General features: G+C 55.3%; 1 protein-coding gene across 4 annotated transcripts in view; it reads right to left on the bottom strand.

Moving 5' to 3' along the window:
- tnrc18 (trinucleotide repeat containing 18) overlaps positions 1-17,039 on the bottom strand; it is a 30,711-nt gene extending 13,672 nt beyond the window's left edge. For all 4 annotated transcript variants that reach the window (XM_053850665.1, XM_053850666.1, XM_053850667.1 and 1 more), the window contains exons 1-8: positions 16,897-17,039; positions 15,483-15,787; positions 6,224-6,364; positions 4,862-4,966; positions 3,222-4,529; positions 1,132-1,219; positions 843-1,054; positions 181-327 (exon numbers count right to left, since the gene is read on the bottom strand). In XM_053850665.1, the coding sequence (XP_053706640.1) occupies positions 181-327; positions 843-1,054; positions 1,132-1,219; positions 3,222-4,529; positions 4,862-4,966; positions 6,224-6,364; positions 15,483-15,669 (2,188 nt within the window). In that variant the 5' untranslated portion in view covers positions 15,670-15,787; positions 16,897-17,039. The remainder of the gene's footprint in view (positions 1-180; positions 328-842; positions 1,055-1,131; positions 1,220-3,221; positions 4,530-4,861; positions 4,967-6,223; positions 6,365-15,482; positions 15,788-16,896) is intronic.
- Positions 17,040-19,305: the final 2,266 nt, after the last annotated feature.

Below are 19,305 nucleotides of genomic sequence, written 5' to 3'. Positions count from 1 at the left end.
GAGTTTGGCTCAAACACAGCCGCTCGCTCCACTTCTGTCTGATCTCAGTTTTCAGCGTTAGAACACAGATTTGACCCAGGGAGATGGAGTAAGTCCTACCCTCTTCAGACCAGGTGCACACTCTGAGCTTTGTTACCCACAGTTCCCTCTGACTGACAGCAAAGACACTTGGCAACGTACCGTAGTGCGGCAGGTGCTCAGATGGGATGACGATTATCTGTCCAGATTGTGGGTCCCTGGCAAATTGGTAGGAGGGGGGTATGGATCCTGGCAGGGCTGGAGGGTAGCCCGGGGGGAGGGTCTGATGAAGGGAGGATGGGCTGAGGCCTGTGAGGAGAAGCAGAGCAGACAGGAGTGGGAGCATGTTCTCACACCAGCGTGGAGCCTGCCTGCAGCACTTGTTTTGGTTTGGATCTCCTTCAGCGTCCAAACAGGGGGACCTTTGGGAGCGTGAGCGTGTGCACGGTGTGACCCTCTCTGTTGTTATTGCAGGAACATCCGTTCCAGAGAAACCCAGAGGCTGAGGAGGCCGGTCCATGACAGACAGACGTCACGCCTGCTGCTGGGGTCTATATCTCAGCTGGGTGAGATGCTGCTGTGTCATGACTGCTCTCTGCAGGTTCACGGGTCACTGAACACAGCGTTGGCACTCATTCTTCAAGCTTTCATCTGCCATTACCCACTGAGGCTGCACTGTCACAGCTTAGTGTTCAGTTGCCCTGAACACTGTTGGAATCAATGACCAACTGAATCATTTCTCCAGTTGTTGTGAATCAAGCCCAGCACCACAGAGACTCCTGCTCTGTCCGACACACGGGTGGGTTTGAGTGACAGCCACTTACTGTATGGGGAGCTCGGGAGCCAAACCGGGGGAGCTCCAGGACGGGGTATCCAGGGGTGAGAGGTCAGAGTTGAGGGGTCAGGATGCCAGCGACCTGCACCTCCTGTTACCATCAGGTTGTGGGTCATGAGGCTGGTTGTCATCATGCTGGGGGTCAAGCCACTTGACAGCGGGGGAGGGTGCATCTGTGTGAAGTCCAGCTCCTTGGAGCCCCTGAAAGGAAGCGAGCGAGAGCAGGGCTTCGTGTGAGCATAGCGGGGGAGACGACACTCAACGCGGCTGACGCTTACCTGAGAGCTTTCTCCTCACGCTCCAGTCGGCTGGCCACCAGCCGGTCTTCGTGGTGATGACGCCGCCGCTCCTCTGCCCGCTCCTCGTCTGCGACGGCAACAGACAAGCGTGAGCCGCTCGTAATCCCAACGACCTTTGGATGTACTGACATTTACAGAGCAGAATGGCAGACATATAACCCACAGAAGCTGTAGTGGCCACGACCGGGAAGGTCACGCGAGTGTGTGTGGAGCAGGTGGCCGTGAATGGAACCGGGCCCTGTGACAAGAGTCAGCCGTGATGCAACAGAGTCTTGAATTTGTGTCTTGAATTTTGAGTTGGCAGGGGACCCTCTGCCAATACGCGTGTCAGTCACGAAATAAAGATGCGGCTGGAAGAGGGTTTTTTTTCATGAAAATGTTGACAAACAAGTGGCGACGGCAACAGATGACACTGTGACAGCTATGCAGCCACCAAGAAAGAAAAACGAGAGGAAAATACAGGGCACAGGCAGCGCAGGAACGCACAAGCCGTCACTCCACATCAGTTATGAGAGCCGCGCCACAGGAGACCCGCCGGTTTCCCCCTCACTAAACAGCAGCAAGACAGAGATCCAGGTTTAACCTGGGGGAGGTCCGTCCTGCTCCTCCAGACGGTTGCCAGGGTTACGAGGAGCCTGCCCCACTTGCCTCTGCACCAGGGACCCTGGCCACTGGAGCGCTGGCCCTCGAGGAAGCCCTCGACTTCTTTACTGTACCTCAGGGAGGAGGACCATGGGCTGGCTGTCCTGTCTAGAGCACGGAGCAACCAACCAACCGCCGTAAGAAAACCCACATCGTGGGTGGAACACACACAGCTGTCCGACGGGCTGCAACTTCAGTAGGTAAGAGGTGACTGGATCACATGATGTGGTGTATTTAATTCAGCTCAGGCTTGAGAGTTGCAGTCGAGCGAGTTGTTTCACCGGCGCTCTGCTACACACAGATAAACGTACTCAGGGCTGAGGTATCGGTGTGGGGCGTAATTAAACTGCAGGAAAGCAGAAGAGGACATGACCAGGAGCGTGTGAGAGAGAAGGATGTGTGAGTTCCTGGAATCAGTTCCTGAATTCCACCTTGCTCAGCGGCGAGGGATTCAATCTAGGGATTCTCCGATCAGGATTTTTGGTGTTGATACCGATCACATGGATTGACAATGAATTTGGAATCAAAATGATGAGACCTTCTGTGTACATGATGTGAGGCATGATGTTGGTAGTGCTGGCAGTCACACCTGATCAGGTGTTGTGATCGACAGTGACAGGTAATGATGGGCATTCACCGATCATCGGAGCGTCCCTAATTCAAACCCGTGGCCTTCTGATCAGACACGAGTGAACTACCAAACCAGCGCCAAGTACTAGCGTGATTTCTCCTCAACCAAGGAAGGAAAAGCCACAGCGCAGTCAGGCAGAGAGGCAGGCAGAGAGGCATCAGACGCTCTCAAAACTGAGCATTGCTTAGCAACCAAACTACACTCTGATTGTGATTCTGCGCTTGTTTGTAGCTTTTAGCTGTAATGACCAATGACATGTAAAGTGCAGTGGAGTGTTGGAGGAGAGGAGGGGTGAGGAAAAGAGCAGGGGCCGGAGGTGGGACGAAGAAGGAGCCTCAGGGTGAATAGACAGAGATGCAGACGGACAGAGGGGAAAACAGAAACAAGGCAGAAGGAGAGAGGGAAGCTGGAGGAGCTTGGCCAGCTTGAATGGAGCCAACTATTTTCTTATGCAGGAATTGCGACACAAGATTCTCAAAAGGACGCTCAAACAAAAGCCCCTCAGCATCATGAGACGGGGGGACATTTCAATCAAGTTACACACACCAACAACTCAGAGTCCGGTCAGCGGCGACGGCATGAGACAGAAAACAAATCGGCCGCGGAGTTCACAGGCCGGAAGAGGAGCCACGCACAAGCCATTTAGCAGAGAGCCCCCACTCTGTGCCGGGTGAAGTCACTGTGGTGCGACGCTTCAGCATTAGGAGCAGCTCAGCACGAGAATTGAACAAACCAAACCGGATCAGCGACAGCTCGCCCCACCCTCACGGGACACCCAGCCCAATGCCGGCGGTACCTTTGACAGCCGTTGGCAGCAGCGGCCGCTGTGGCTCCGAGGGGCCGCTGCTCTGCTTGCTGGTGCTGGTGCTGTCCCTCTGGCGGGCCACGGCCACAGCGATCCCAACAGGAGGGTGGCGCACCTCGCCCTCGCCTTCCCGGCCAAAGGAGCGAGCGCTGTCGGGCCTCTCCTGTTCCCTCTTCAGCTGGGGAGGAATCCTCATGGCCCCCGCCGCAAGCTTCTCCCTGTCCTTCTCAGCATCGGAGGCGAGGCTGCCGAGGCCCCCAAAAGAGCCGCGAGCCTCGGCCGCGTGCCTGGAGGAGCCCTCGGCAGCAAAGTTCCCGCTGTATTTGATGAGGCTCTGCATGGCCGACACCTCGGCTTTGTCCGCGAGTGCGCCCTGCTCTGACCTGGTAAGTGACGACGGGGTGAAGTAGCGTTTCTGGGTGCTGTCCTCCACCCGCTGGGGGGGGTGTGTTTGGGGGGAATGGCTATGCGCGGTACTGCTGGGCCGGTGTGTCGTGTGGGGGGAAGCCTGCGGGTGAGTCGGCAAGGAGACCGAGTGTCCGTGCTGTGCGGCGAGAGCTGCCATGTGATTGGTGGCGTAGTTCCACTTTGGCTCCAGGCCCAGACGGAGGGACTGCTTGGAGAAGTCCCGCACCTCTGGACTGACTCGTGACTGACTGGAGGGGTACGACGTGTCCGGGTTCTGCTTACATATGACAGAGCCCTCCTCCCGTGGATTGCTGGAGTCGCTGGGTTGAGAGAGTCTGTAGCCGTCTCTGTGTTTCTCGCCATGTCTGTGGTCCCGGGCCTGTGAGGCGATCTGGATGGGCCCGATCCGCTCGTCGTAGACCTCCACTGAAGGCACATACGTAGGCGCGCTGACTCTCTGCTCTCTGTGTGCGGGGGGGAGTGGAGGGGGGAGGGCATACGGGACGTTGAGGGTCCCGGCGGACGAGTCCGTTCTCCGGTGTCTGTCAGAGAGTCTGTAGCTGCCGTCCTCCGACTCGGCGCCCGGGAACCTGCTCGTGGGAGGAAAGGAGGCTCTGGAGCGGGGCTCCTTGTGTTGGGGGAGGGGGTGCAGGGACCACTCTCTCTCAGAGTCCCGCTCGCTGCTCCGCGCTCGCCGCTCCTCCTCACTCCTTCCGTCCTGCGTCAGATCCACCACGCTCTCTCTGGAACGCTCCCTCTCCTCCCTGTATGGTCGGTCTCGCGCCGCCTCTCGGCTGGTCCTCTGAGGCGGCGTGCCACTGGAGCGGGTGGAGGGCGGCCCTGAGGGGGGGTGGAGGGGCTGAGCGATGGAGGCAGGCAGGTAGAAGTTCTCTGGAGACACACAAGCAGGACGTGAGTGGTGTGACATTGACAACAGGGCTGGTGCTCCCACTGGGCAGATGAAGCAGATGCTTAGAGCTATCTGGCCACTAGAGGCCACCAAACTCACCTTGTTAACACTCAGAACACAGATGTAATCATCCCCCTCCCTCTGGCAGTTCACCCTTCTCAGGCTACTGACGGCCACTTCATAACCACAAAATTAAGGTCAAAGCTGGCGTTTGGATGCACGCCAGCTGGACGGTTCTGAAATATGACTGCACTTCCTGCCACTCTAACTAACGGATGACAGTGAGAGACGATAATCTCCACCAACAACTGACCTTTGTGAGCGTCGTAGAGTGGGTGCTGGGAGAGCGAGGGCGGGTCGAGGTGGCCCAGGGGAAGGTAGGGACTGGAATATAAGCTGCCTGGCAATGGAGGGAACCCTGGGGACAGAAGACACAGCACAGTCAGTGAAAAGATAGTCAAACGCCAGGGATCTGGTCCTGCAGTGGTTACAGGAACCCGGAAATCCCCAGCAGTGGAAGAGAGTGCAGTGAGAGGCAGGAAAGTGTTTGAGTTCAAGCGGTGCTGGAGCAGGATGTGACGTGGGACCCTGGAAGGAGCGAGGGTCAGATTACGGTCCTGTGCCTGACCAGGCACGCCGTCCCCTCTTTTGAGACTCAGAACAGCTCTGAAACTTTCAGCACTTCATTTGACAGTGATACTGTTGGAACTGCAGACTGTAGAATTTGATGAGGTGTTCTGTGGTCGTGTTCAGGGGCGCCCATTCACTCAGGTCGTCTGGCCAGAGGAGGCCCAAGCCGGCATTTAAGGGCCGCTTCGACCCGAGACTCGGAGCTGAGGCCATGAACTTGTGCGGGCCAAGGTCGCCAGCTCAACTCGCTGGCAAGGCCGGTCTCGGCCTCCTCAGCAGAGGAAGGCTTCCTGTCTAGGGGCAGAGCTTCTCCAGTAGGCGCAGATTAAACTTTACATCCCAGTGTGCAAAACCTAGGGGTTAATTATCCCCGCGCCACAGTTGGCGGGAGGTTTAGCTTGGAAACGGCAGACCAATTCGTCCTTGAATCAATAGACGTGAAAGTGAGCTGGCCCGAGTCAAAGTTCCAGTCACAGACATGTGATGTGATGTGATTTACCGTCCGTGGAAGGCAGAAGCTGCTCTGTGTCACGCCGCCGACGCAATCAGCCTTTAAATGAGACCTAATGGGATCTCGCTACAGCCAGCAGACTCACGATGTTCTCGCTCCACACGACCTTCAGCTGACCCCGGAGACGGTGACATCACGGCGTCCGCCATACTCCGCACAAGCACCATCAACAGGAAGGAGTCAGACACCTGACGAGGCCTTGAATCTGTCCTTTCAGACGTGACGCTGCATTCACGTCTCACTCCAGCAGAGGAGTGCGTGTCTCACTGGCTCAGGGACGAGAGGAGAAAGTGGGGCGCGAGAGTGAAGACGAAGAGAGGAAGATGAATTACAGCAAGACACGACAGGTGAGCGCCGAGGACGGTGAAAGTCAGCGTGATGTAGGACAGTGCTGGAAGCTGGTTCCCAGCTGAGGGACAGAAATGGAACAGGATCCCATGGGAGCGGAGGAAGAACAGGCCTCGTGGGCTTCAGAGGCACTGCAGCGTCTTCACGGTGGTGAGTGATGAAGCGGAGACAGGCGCTAAGGCTCACCTTCATGGGCATGTGAGGCCCAGAGCTGGGCCATCTGCAGACTGCTGGGATTGGCTGCTCTGTACGAGGAGTCTGAGGCCAAGGGGGCGGAGCTTGGATAACTTGACAGGAAGGGACTGGAGCCTGCTGGGAAGGCATCGTCTGAGGAAAGAAAGAAAAGAGGAGAGTCAGCGGCCAGCTAGAATTAGCATTAGCGAGCTAATAAACAAGAGAGTGGGTCAGTGAGACAGAGAGAGAACAATCGATGAGGAAGCAGTCCCTCGTATTCTCATTCTGACCAAGCCACCAGGAAGTGCCATTCATGGCGGCCCAACACAGACGCGTTGGTCGGCAGTTAATGAAGCGCGCCGCTGGAACCGGGGACCTGCGCGAAGGTATCGCTCACCAGAGGGAAACGTTCCAACACCAAGGGCTTCAGATGACACGTGACCACATCAGTGGAAGATGGGAGTTAAAGATTCACCAGACACCAGGAGTGGGACGTCCACTAGATCTGAAGCGCAAGCCAAGCCGACCCACACACACACGGGCGGTGAAGCCCATGCTCCGGCCTTTATCTCTCCTGGTTTATTGGCCTCTGCGCCTGGCAGCTATCGTACATTTGTAAAGATTAACTTTGCTCCCAATCAAACCGTGACCCCCCCCACGCCGTCGGCCGGGGTCATTACCGACCGGTGCTGCGATAAAACCTGTGTCTGTGTGTGTGTGTGTGTGTGTGTGTGTGTGTGTGTGTGTGTGTGTGTGTGTGTGTGTGTGTGTGTGTGTGTGTGGTAATAGTCCTGTGGGAACAGAACCCTGCTGCACTCACTGCATCTAAATCAGTGCATTAAAACAGCAGGGAGTCTGTGATTGACACACACACACTGGTTCAGTCCTGATTTCACAACCTGTGTTTGTTTCAAGACCCGGAGAATGTCCACTGCTGAGCACAACACAGGAGCTGCAAACACAGAGCCACGGCCGATGATTAACCTTCAGTTTGTCTCAGTCTGTTAACTCAGCAGGGAAACCCCCCACCCCCCCACGTGTGTGTGTCATGGAGCAGCAGCATCGATCCTCTCCTCCGTGGATACGGTGGCTCGAGCTGCAGCACACACACTGTGCTCTACAGGCCTGATAAACACCTTCCACCACAATCACTTGGAAATCACTTCCATTCAGCGACATGTCACGTTTCGGAGCCGCGATCCACACAGAGCAGCCAGAGACACAAACATCGCGCTCAATCTGCTGCACTCATAGCCAAACCTCTCTGGACCTAATGGCTGCAATACTCACCACACTCTCAACAAGGAGCATCTCCTGGAGAGGTTTACAGCGACTGGATTTCTGATACACAAAATGACAAGAGCGCCACCTTATTGAGAAGCAAGGATGAGCCCAGACAGACCACTCGAGGAGGTGAGTCATCACACTGTCCAAATGCATTTTTGGCATGAGATGGGCATTTATTTGAGACTCGCCGACCACCGTGGCCCCTCCAACTCCGCCAGATTATTCATCCATTTTATGGGGATATATTTTTTAAAAAAAACAAAGGGGTTCAATTTAAATGACTAAGATCAGAGGTAAACCAGCAACCAGAAGCTCGCAGACGTTGGTCATCCAAAGTTGAAGATTCCAGGGACGAACTGAGGCAACCATCAGCCTGGTGAGAACGTCAGGGCCGCAGCAGCGCATGGAAGCCACGACTCCCTACCATTTCCCTCCGAGCGCCCTCATTAGCATCTCAGCAGCTCTCGCCCCCGGGGGCCAAACACCGGGTTCTCTCCAACCAACACAAGTCGCACAAGCGAGCAGATCAATGGCAGCACGGCAACCGCCCACATGTACCACAGCCATGTGTGCCGGAACATTCACAACCCGGCTGATCAGAGGAGGAATCAAAGCCCTCGGCAGCAGCGCGCGGTGGAGCGCTAAAAGGGAAAACAAGCGAGCGGCTCTTTCCAGAAACAACATCCAAATGGCAGCTGAGAGGGAAACGTAGCTTTAAAGGTTTCTGAACTGCTCCCGTTCCCGCTCGCCCACACCACACACACAAAAACATACACACGCCACAGGACAGTTCGGTTGCCATACTGAGATTCAAGTGTTGCCAAGAAACTCATTCTCCCCATGTTTTTATATCCAGAGCATGATAGAAGATAGTTCTGCAGGAGATCAGGTGTGATAGAGATCAGGCCCCAAACACACAGCCCGAGGACACACACACACCTTCCGCCCACACCGCTGAAATCAGAGTCTTGATCTTAAATCGATTCAAGATGTTGCAAAGTTAAAATTAGGGACTACAAGCTGAAGCTCAGGCGCTAGCATCTAACCCAATCTCCGGCACCACTCGTTGTAAACTAAAAAAAAATAAAGAAAAAGACTGAAACCGACACCAATAAATTTGCATGTTTGGCACCTAGCTCACGAGCCAACATTGCGAAGAGGCATGCAAAGCCAATTAACTATCAACAACCTCGATCACCCAAACTTGTTCGAGATCCCAAATGCTACTCTGAAGCTGCTGGGAGGCCTGGAGCTGACCCCAGCTGCCACTAAGGTGAAGAGAAGAGCAGGTTCTGAAGAAACACTGTCATGTAGGTGTGAGAGACCGCAGCTGGTTTGATTCCTCCTGTGACACCAGAGAGTAATGCAACTGTAGAGAAACCAACGGTGTCCCTGGTGCTTTCGATCCTCAACGTGGTCGTCATTACGAAAGCCAAAAACACACACCAAACCTCAACAGTCACTGATGCAAATAGAAACTGGGGACTTCCCCGCTGAAAACCAAGACTATAATAACACATGACAAGACAAGGCTCCACCTCCACACGGTCTGAGGCACAAGGCATCTGTTAGCCATCGGCACAGGGCTCTTGATCTGGTTCTCCTCGCTGTGAAAGGAAAAGAGTAAAACGTCTGTCGTGGTGAACTGAGACGCCGATTCTGGTAACGTTAATCCTGCCAGGGACACTCCTCCCACTTCCAAGTGCCATGATCAAGGTTCAGAACCGGCACTGTGATCGGCTCATGGATCCGGGACGAGGTTCTGTTGGCAGTCATTGGTCTGTCGGCAGGATTACCAACATCCCACTTTCAGACAAGTTGGCCAGACCAACATGGAGGTCCGAGTGCCGTGACGCTCCCAATGCTCCCGCAGAGGGCGGGGATGGATGCCCATCCACCCTGGGCTGTCAGGTGGAGGGCTATCTCGGGGGTTTGGTAGGTGGAGGGCGTGTTTGAGGCAGTCACTGTGTCTTGAGTAGCAAGGACACCATCCAGGTGAGGGAGGAGCTGAGCCACAAGACAGTCCAGGAGGTGGTGAGCCAAAAAACAGCAACAGGAGACTGATCCTCGGAGATGAACCACTGCACCTAGTACCCAGCATCAAGGCCGAGTCCCTGTGAGGGGTGAGGCTGCCGGAGCAGGGGAGGAAGGTAGGTCCCAGGTAGAAGGTCCCAAACTGCCGGTCAACACCAGACATTGACTTTTTACCTTCCTAATGGCTCTTCAAAGGCTGCGTGAAGCATCATACACGCTATCAATATTGACTGAACGTTCAAGTGCAAATAGACAGAGTCAAATGGCTTCGCCATGACTGACTGATTCTCTTCAACTGAGGACTCACCAATTTTAAATAACTATTGGAGACGACGTGAATGGAGACACACGTGGAAGCTGTGAGTGGCCTGGAACCAGTGCTGGGCTCCCCACAATGGGTTCCCCAGTCTACAACTGCAGCAGCTGGAGCATGTGACGGCCTCTGTGCTGAGCCCTGGGATCTGTGAGGACCACCGCAGGTGTCAGACAAATGTGCACAAATGTCCAACACTCCAGCGTGGCTCAGTCGTGGCACAAGATCTGGGTCACGGGGTCAACGGGCTCCTCATTTGCGCCAAGGAGGACAGGCTTTGTGGCACTGGCTGGAGATGTGCCACACAAGCCTTCAGTGCCGTGGCTCAGGTGCCACAGGTGGCTGGACTGACATGCTATTTTTGAGTGGCCCAAAATATGTCTGGCTGTATTTAGATCACAGAACTCTATTTTTACCAGTCAGGCGCTTTCAAGTGGCGACATGCAGGACGGTGCTACAACGTAAAGCTGATGGTATGTGACACAAGCCAAGGTGTGTGTGTGTGACCTCCGAGTGTGTCTGAGCTGAAGGGAGGATTCTGGCAGAGTCAACCTGTTAGCTAACACTTGGGGTATTCCAACATGCCACAACATGCTCACTCCCCCCACACACACAGCTGTGTGTGTGTGTGTGTGTGTGTGTGTGTGTGTGTCGTTTGTCTGACCCTGACAGGTTTATTGTGGCAGCGCAGCAGTGCCTGGTGGTTTCTCTTAAGAAGTCTGTTTTCCCTCCCGAAGCATTCAATGAATCTGACCGGGGATGAGTGCGAGTCCCGTCTCCTCTCACACACACGGACCTCTGTGTGGTGAATATATAAACACACACTCACCACATTAATTTCAATGTAAACAGACACAGTGAAAGCCATCGCTGTCAAAGACAAATTGGTGGCAGCCATGATAACCCTGAGCTGCCACACATGCTGGAGGAGTTACAGCCCGGAGACGGACCCACCCTCCCGCTGGAGGCGGAGCCTGTGACGCACCGCAACTGTGGAGTCTCGTGAGCAAAGAGGGCCAGATCTCCAAAACACCAGGTTCACTCTTCCAGATCTGAAGCGCCGCTGAGCTGCGTCTGGTGACGGGAAGATTCCACGTGAGGGAACAAGCGTGCATGTGTGTGTGTGTGTGTGTGTGTGTGTGTGTGTAGGAACTTGTGTGAAGGCCACGGCAAGCATGTTAACGCCGCACACGTCTGACCGTCGGTGAGGAGCTGACAGAGAACTCAGCCGTACCAAGTGACGCTGGCATCATCTGAGCCCAAGCAGAGCTCACAGCAGCTGAGCCACACCAGCTTCGGACAGCGGCACTCGACGACGGCGGTTTGCTGTGGTTCAAACCCATAATGGCGCTCACAGAAGCGGAGTCACGTGCAGGTAACTGGCACAGGACAGGCTTCCACACAAACATTAAAGCCAGGTCAGGTGGGCTGTGGCACAATGCTGAACGTGACGTGACACGAGGGGAGTCCAACACTGGCAAGTCACACACACACCAATCCAGCCAGGTCCTTTTCCACACTCTCAGCAAAACCCTCTGACAGCTGGTGAGTCTCTGGGGCTTGGCATGTGGCCCTCTCCCGCAGCGAGGAACCAACCGGAAGGGTCCTGGTCTTGGTCCTATTGAACTGCCTTAACTGAGGAACTGGTCGAGCAAGACATAACCCCAGCGAAACACTGGGCTGCACCAAATGTTTCAGTCGAATAACGTGGCAACCCAATCCCCCATTCACAGACGCACCATGGCGGAGAACAGCGAAGACACAACAACTGTAGACGGGCGTCTCAGTCGGCTGTGACTCCCTCAACCAGCACAGCTTCATGGCCACGCGGGGTCTCGTCTCCAACAAGTTCTTTCTCCGCTCTCTGTGAGCGCACAGGAGGGGAACACGTCTGGAGTGGTGGTGTGGACTCTTCAGATTACAGAGGTGCTGGATTATCTCCCTGAGACGCAAACTCTGGACCAGGCCGTGGAAAGGGAACCTCAAGATCGCGGCTCATCCTGCTGGTGTCCTCTACGGCTCCAGGCCTGGTCCTTAATGTGATCACTAAAGCCAAGACTTAATTTGCTAAATTCAATTAGAGATTAGGCACAAAAGAAAACAATGGTCTCTCAGGGGAAATTAAGATGTAGATTAGGCTGCAGCCGGTGAGGGGTGAGCTAGCCAAGGCTGGGGTGCACCAACCTCTGCGCCCCTCCCAGCCCCCCTCCTCAGCACATGCTGTTTACTGCAATTTTGAAAGTGTTTCCAATTAGCCAGTAATTATTGCAGGAGCAGAGCACGGCTGCCATTATGGTGATGGTTTGAAGGAAGCAATGTGCCAGTGTTTGATGGGAGCCATAAAGCCAAACCACCTGGTTCACACTGTGCTGGGATTCAGTGGGCGGCGAGAGGAGAGATGGACAGCCAAGGTCAGCGAGTGGGCCCAATTCAAAACATCCTGGAGTAAAGGAGGAGGAGGAGGAAGAATAGATGGAGGAAGAGGAGGAGGAGGCAGAAGAGATTGAGGAGGAGGAAGAGGGGAAGGACGAAGAGGAAGAAGGAGGAGGAGGAGGATAATCACCGGCCGCAGCAAAACCAGCTGCTCGAGAGAGAGTCACAACCGCAGCACCACATTGACAGAAGCTGGGCCACATGGTGGCGCTGTGGCACACACATCAGTGTCGTTCAGTGGGCGGAGCTAGTGTCAGAATCCACACCAATATCACCTCCAGGTTACACACCTGACCATAACATGTCACTGCTGTGTCACATGACGCTGACTCCGCCTCCAACTCCTGACCTGTGTACGACAACAAATCCAGCGCGATCCAAAAGTGACGACCATCTTCTGGGATGTCCAGTTGACACAACTCCACGTTCATGGGAACAAAAGGCCTGTTTTGGAACAGGTGGGCTTCCAGAGGATTGACTGGCACCTTCTTGCTACACAAGACGCCATGTATGGCGCTGTGTTGGAACATCTCTGCTGTCTCTACTCAGGAGCTTCAGGTTCAGTCACTCCCAGAGGAAGCTGCTCTGGCATCATGGTTCAGGCACAGTTTCCCAGGAGAATCCAGGCTGACAGCAGCACCACACAAGTTTCTACTGAGAGAACCAAGTGAGAGTCGAGTCGAGTGAAATCGGCACACAGGGTAGCGTGGTCATGTGACCAGCCAGCATCCGAGCTCGCACGTCTAAATGAGAAGCCCTGCGTCTGCTCCGTGGACCGGTGTTTCCATGGTCACCTCCGACAGCAGTGCAGCACGTGCCTCACCTCTTCCTCCGTCATTACGTCACCTGCAAACCGCTCACATGTGGAAAACCCAGATCGGCGGCCGTAACCGGGCTCATCAATCATTCCCACGCGACGGTCCATCTCAGCGCTGCTAGCTTCAAGTGTGTGGGCTACGCTCTGACAGCTCTTCAGACCTCTGCTAGGACCAACAGGAAGACTGGCGTCTCAGGGGCTTCCCTCTCCAGGAGGAACAAGCGAAGCAGTAGGGCCAGTGTGAAGAAGCTTGACGCCAGGATTTGTCAGACTTTCCCATTTTCCATAAGCAAACCACCTTCACCAAACCAGAGTGGAGACGGCAGTGCGCTCCTTCCTCTGCCGACCGCAAAACACACACCCCTCCGCTTCTGCTCTCTTTCCATCAGTGACAGTAGAAAGTGACTTCACAACCAGAGAAATATGCTTGACAGCTCAGTCAGACCTGACGTCGGGAATGAAAACAGACGCGTGGCTCGCTCACCACTAGGTGTCTTCCAACCCTGGGTTCAGCTGCTCCAGGACTGGCTTTATCAAGCTTCCAGCTTAGTTTGCCTGGTGGGAGAGCGCTGCTGCATAGAGCCCGGGCTCCAGCATGACCAGCAGCGCCGCGATCGCAACTGACAATGCAATTCCAATCAATCCGAGGTACTGCAGCTTAGACCGATCACCGCGATTTTCCTGCCAATTCCAGCAATCACTTGAGTGTCCTTTGGACCTGCCCTCTACGCAGCATGAGCGGCATCACATTCCCTCCCTACTTATTGAGATGACGCCATGTGCCAAGTGTTCACATTTGGCCGCAAATCTTGCCGCCAAGGGTCACGTGAAGGATCCTGAATCCCAAATGTCCAGATTCCCATGATGGAAATGTAGAATAGATGGAAGTCAAAAGCAGCAGTGTCTAGTGCAGCGTCACCCAAACACTATAGGGGGCGGACGTAAACAAACATGGCCGACCTCCAGATCCATATCCCTCCAGGCTGTTTCTGACCCTCTACAGCCCGACCCTGTGCAACAGATCAGCAGCTACTGTTTGAATGAGCCGCTCACACACACCTTTACCTCTCAGAGTCCGCCCCATCCAAACCTCTGTCAGGCTCCGCCCTTGTGAGGAGCTCAGGAACTAAACAGCCTGGAAACTACTCACGGAACATCATCGTAAAAAAGATGGACTGATTTTAGCATCAGTTTTTATTTAGCATCTATGTTTATTTACCGTGTGTGTGTGTTTGTGTGTTCTTGTACTTCTACCTTTGTGAGAACCTGTAAGCATTTTAATCAACAGAGTGATGACATTTTGGCTGGTCCTCACTTTGTCAAGCTTCATTCTGAGGCTACAAACTACAAAATACCTAGGTTATCTGGTTGAGAGTAAAGGTTAACTTTAGCCATTTGTTTTAGATGGTTAGGTTTAGGGGAACAGGCTGGGGAAACCTCAAAGACCCCACAGGGATAGCAATACAAAAGTGCGTGTTCTTTGCACTTTTAGGCTAAAACCTGACACTAGACAGGAGCACATTTTTCAAGCTCCTTATTTCCTGTCGTGTTGTTGCAGAACCATAAATGATCACAACTTTCACTGCAATTCTTTTCTCATCTGCCTTAAAATCAGGCATCTTTGGCCACAACACTGGAAACCAACCGACCCCCTGCAGGGACTGACTTGCTGACAGCAGTGTTTAGCCAGTCATCAGTGACCAGAGCGGCTGCTCTCCCGCCTTCACCTTCACACACTCCAGGTCCGGGTGGAGAGAAGCAGTGATCGCAGATTACACCTCAAACAAACGTGATTCCAGCAGACGCCGCGAGCTGGACGACCCAAACACACAAATAACACTGGCAGCCGCGACACAACAAGGTGGCAGTTTTTATATTCAAAATATGTGATTTATTCCGTCGGAGGAGTTGTTTACATGTCAGCAGCAGCAGCTCAGCTCCGAGGACGTTCCCACAGCGCTGTGGTTCCGCCTCCGCGAGCAGACTCCGCTGGAGCAGGACTGTTTACCTGCATGTGAGTCGCTGAGCTGCTCGTATTTACTGACGCACTTTTGATGATGACAGCCAGGACGCTGCAAGGCAGCCTCCGGAGCAGAGATCTGAGACCATCAACACTCGCTCGAATGTGAGCGGTGGTGTCGCGTTTAAGCACAATTTGGAAGCAAAATACGATTTGCTGGTCCAAGCCCATCTCCGGGACCTGCCCCCTGTTAGTGCCTCCAAACCCAGCGGAGCTTAGTTATTTTCCATCCGCAGAGTGGCAGCGAGCATAACCCGAGAAACTTGCCGCAGCTTTCCTTCCACTGCAGCACTTTCGACATAAAACACAGCGATCGTTTCAGCACGGAGGTGTCGCCCGCTCGATCAGCCACACTGCGTTTACTTACTGTGGTGCGGATGGAGGCCGACGGCCGACGGCAGGAATTTTCCAGAGTGGAGAGGAGGCGGGTGAGTCGCGCCCAAGTGTCCGGGCGAGGGAGCGAGCCTAGCGGCTGCGGCTCCCGAGCCGAGCCCCGCCAGCAGCGGCGGAGGAGCGTGGACGGATCGTGGAAGTCCAAAATCTCGGCCATCCATTATCCACAAGGAGGGAAGTTGAAAACAGAAATAGTCCGTTCGGAGGGGCGGTCACGGCGGGCTATAATGTCTCTAGTTTTTCCGGAGCCTCTGCTTCCTTCTCAGCCATCATGCTGTCCTGGAAACCAAACAGCAGACACTCGCGTGACACACGGCAAACACGGCTCCCACAGCGCTGCGATAAAAGACGACACTATTGCTCGTACTGGCCGCGTTTGAAGCGGAGAAACGGCCCGCGGCTGCAGTGACGCAGTTGGTAAAAACACTCGCAGAAACTCCTCTCGCTGGGCACCAGGGATGAACCCGCCGCTTCCTCGCCGCTGAACCGAGCAGAGCCGTTCCGGGGTTACGTTCCTGCGGAGCAACCACCCCGCTCTCCGCCACACCAGCGTCCGCGCCAGAGCGCCGCTTCCCGAGGAAGCAGCACCAGGAGCGGTCGGTGCGTGGACGTGGCTCCGAAAACACCTTCGACCAGCGGTTCTGTTCGCTCCGAAGTCGTGGGTACCGAACCGCCCGTGGAAAGTGACACACTGTAAATACGGGCGGCGCATCAAATATACATTTCAAATGGGTTAAAAATAAATAAGGTGCAAAGGGCAGAGTGGTGGATCACCGCGGTGTTTGGTTGCATCTGCATGTGCACATGGGCCGAGAGCCACCAAGCGAGCCTGGTATTTTAAAGCCAAGAGCACTTTTGAAAAGTAGCTGTCTTCGGCCATTGAGTCTTTACGCCCATGTATTTGGGTTGGATAATTCCAAGTTGAAGCATCGGTTTAAAAGCGACGTCCATCGTGTTTTCGGAGCCTTCACTAGACTTAAAACGGCATTTAAAAGCGATTTGAAGCGAATTCCGAGGCGCAGGCTGGGAGAGTAGAAGCCCAAACAACAGAAGCCGCTCGTGGTGAGGAGCAGGCTCGCGGGCTGCGAACAGTCGCTCCACAAATCACAACGAAGCCATTTTAAAAGTCCAACAAAAGCAAAGTATTCCAGCGAGCGCTGCCAACTGGATCCCGAGCGGAGCGAGGCACCGCGGCCAAACAGCAGCCACGTTACAAACTTCGCTCACTAAACGACACGCAAAACTTTGGGAAAGAATCTTCCCAAAGTTGTTCTCTGGAGCCAGGGAGCTCGTAAATGCAGCCGGGAACCGCGTCCGCGCCCTTTTGACCGGACAAAACGTAAGATTGTGGAGGAGCAGCGGGCGGCAGGACCAGGCCAGGCGCTTACGTGAACGGAGGAATGACGGGCTACCAGCAGCAAGTCCACTCCCGGAGTCCGTCCGGGCTCGGGCCAGCGCGGCGGTGGTCCATTTTAGGCCGACACGAAGGTGAAGTGCAGGGAGAGTCCCGGACGCTCCGCCAACTCCTGAGCAATGAAACGCAGCATTGTTTCAGGCCCCGCCCCCTTGGCCGCTCACGCCCAATCGAACCCAGTGGTGACGTCACCCAACCCTCCGAGCTGGTTGGCTGAGAGGGCTGTCCGTCACCGGCCCGTGCATGGGGCAACCGCACGAGCGCTATAAAACCAATTATGGAGGTCCAGGACGGATCGGACCCGGGGGCCGCTAGTGAGGAGCGCGGTCACCGGAGGAGGGTGAGACACGAGTCTCGCCTTCATGAAACCGTCTGATCGGGGTGGAATTACCGAGGGGACACGCTGAGTCATGGAGAGTCCGGTCCCCAGGTCCGCGCCAAGAGAGTCCCTGTGGATGACGCGCATGCGCACATCCTCGCTGGATCAATAATTCTAATCTGAAAAGCCGCCTCATGTTTCATCGCAGCACAAATGTTGATTAAAAATCTCAGGCGGTTTCAAGCCACCCCTCCACTCTGGCCCCTCCCCCGAGCGGTTTCCAGGCGCCCTCACGCTGAAGCAGCGGAACAGTAGCGGAGCGGGAGCAGACCTGGGCGGGAGCGACGTCGCGCTCGGACTGTTTCGGTGACTCGAGACTGATCGGAGCTCCGTTGTTGCGCTTGCTTCTCTCTGGGGACACGCCCCCGGCCCGGTGGCCGGAGCTGCGGGTACGGTCCAGCGGTCGTTCGGCGTAAACGCGCAAGGTCGGTGTGGAGGACAGACAGACAGACAGTGCGTGACAGGCACCAGGCGGGAGGTCAGGTGAGGAGGGTCGGACAGGAGCTGGACCGTGGAGGCACCTGGGCCCAGGATTGAAGCTGTGACCCAGAACCATGAGAGCGCCCCCAGTGGCGGCTGCGCAGGCCTGCAGCAGACGCTCCCACGTGGTTCTGCTGGGGATCACAAATGTTGCGTGTTTCTTGAACCGGAAGTTAGAGTCTCACTAGGTGGGAAATAGCTGGAGTGGGCCACATAACCTGAGCCGCGGGCTGGACCTGGCCCCCGGGCCTGAAGCTGGACTCCAGTGCTGGAGGTGCTGGAGTGTTGAAGACACGCGCTCAGCTGTGGGAGGAAACGTTTCCTCCAGCTGGAATCGCACCCTGGTCTGAGGCTCGTGAGCAGCGGCTGCACAATTATCATTAGAATTAGTGCCGCGGGGGGCAGGTGGGTTGCTGACGGGGTTCAGGTGCGCGTGTTCCGGTGTCGGTTCAGTAGGTGAGTGGAGACGCCTTCACGGGGATTTGGAGACAAGAAAACGCAGAGTCACAGGTGCGTGTGCGTCACTGAAGCACGCTGCGCCTGAGTGGTGGTCTGTCTGCCTGACTGCTGTCCAGGGTATCCTCGGCTCGGCACTGTCGTCCTGCTGGGGGCGGATCACGTGACTGCTGTGGAGGGCCCGTGTGTCCCCCGGGGGACGCAGCTGCAGTGCATCGATAAATAAATAAAAACATGAAGCGGCCGCTGAGCTCCAGAGCATAAATAAAACATGGGTCCCGGCCAGGCCTGAGAGCGGGGGAGAGGGGGTGGGGGTGTCAGTGTCCCGCGCTCGCTCCCTAACCATCCATCATGTGGCGCCCCTCGCTGGGTCGTTGCCAAAGCAACTGCTGCTGCTGCAATGCAGCAAATGCCGGTCCGAGCATCATCGTGAGCTACTCGTTGGGATGGACTCTCTCTCACACACACACGTGCGCGTGTGCAGAAACAACACGGGTCCAGGTGGGTGACGTCACCAATGAGACCCTCCCCCACACGCAGGACGCGCACGATTCTCTTGGGGTAGCTGTCAATCATCCGCCTGAAGCTGGCGCGTTTGACTGGAGGTGTGTGTGTGTGTTCCTGTAATAGTAGCTTCGCTAGAACCAGTATGAGTTTTAACCGACAGAGCGAGGACATTTTACCTGGTCCTCAATAACTGGGCCATTATAGCTGTGTTCCAGTCTGGTTCAGGTTAGCGTTTTGGATGGTGAGGTTTAGGGGGAGAGGCTGGGGAAAGGGTGATGACCAGGATAGGTCCCCACAAGGAGAGAGAGACAAGTGTGTGTGCCCTCAGACGGGGAAGGAAGCACTGACGCGTCGCACGCATCTGTGGAGGAGGGGGCGGAGCTTTGGCCTCCTCTCTCATTTCAAACTATCTGTCAATCGCAGGCAACAATATTTCGGCGGAACTACGTTATATACCTCAGGCCCGAAGACCACGTGAGGCATCAGTTCTGCTCTGCTGGCCTCCTTCTGTCAGCTTCAGCCGCCCACCTGCCTCACTGACTTACGGGCGGTGCAGCGGTG

The sequence above is a fragment of the Synchiropus splendidus genome, chromosome 19, assembly GCF_027744825.2.
Source record: "Synchiropus splendidus isolate RoL2022-P1 chromosome 19, RoL_Sspl_1.0, whole genome shotgun sequence".
In the NCBI taxonomy this organism is placed as follows: domain Eukaryota; kingdom Metazoa; phylum Chordata; class Actinopteri; order Syngnathiformes; family Callionymidae; genus Synchiropus; species Synchiropus splendidus.
This window is presented reverse-complemented; position numbering and strand designations above follow the sequence as displayed.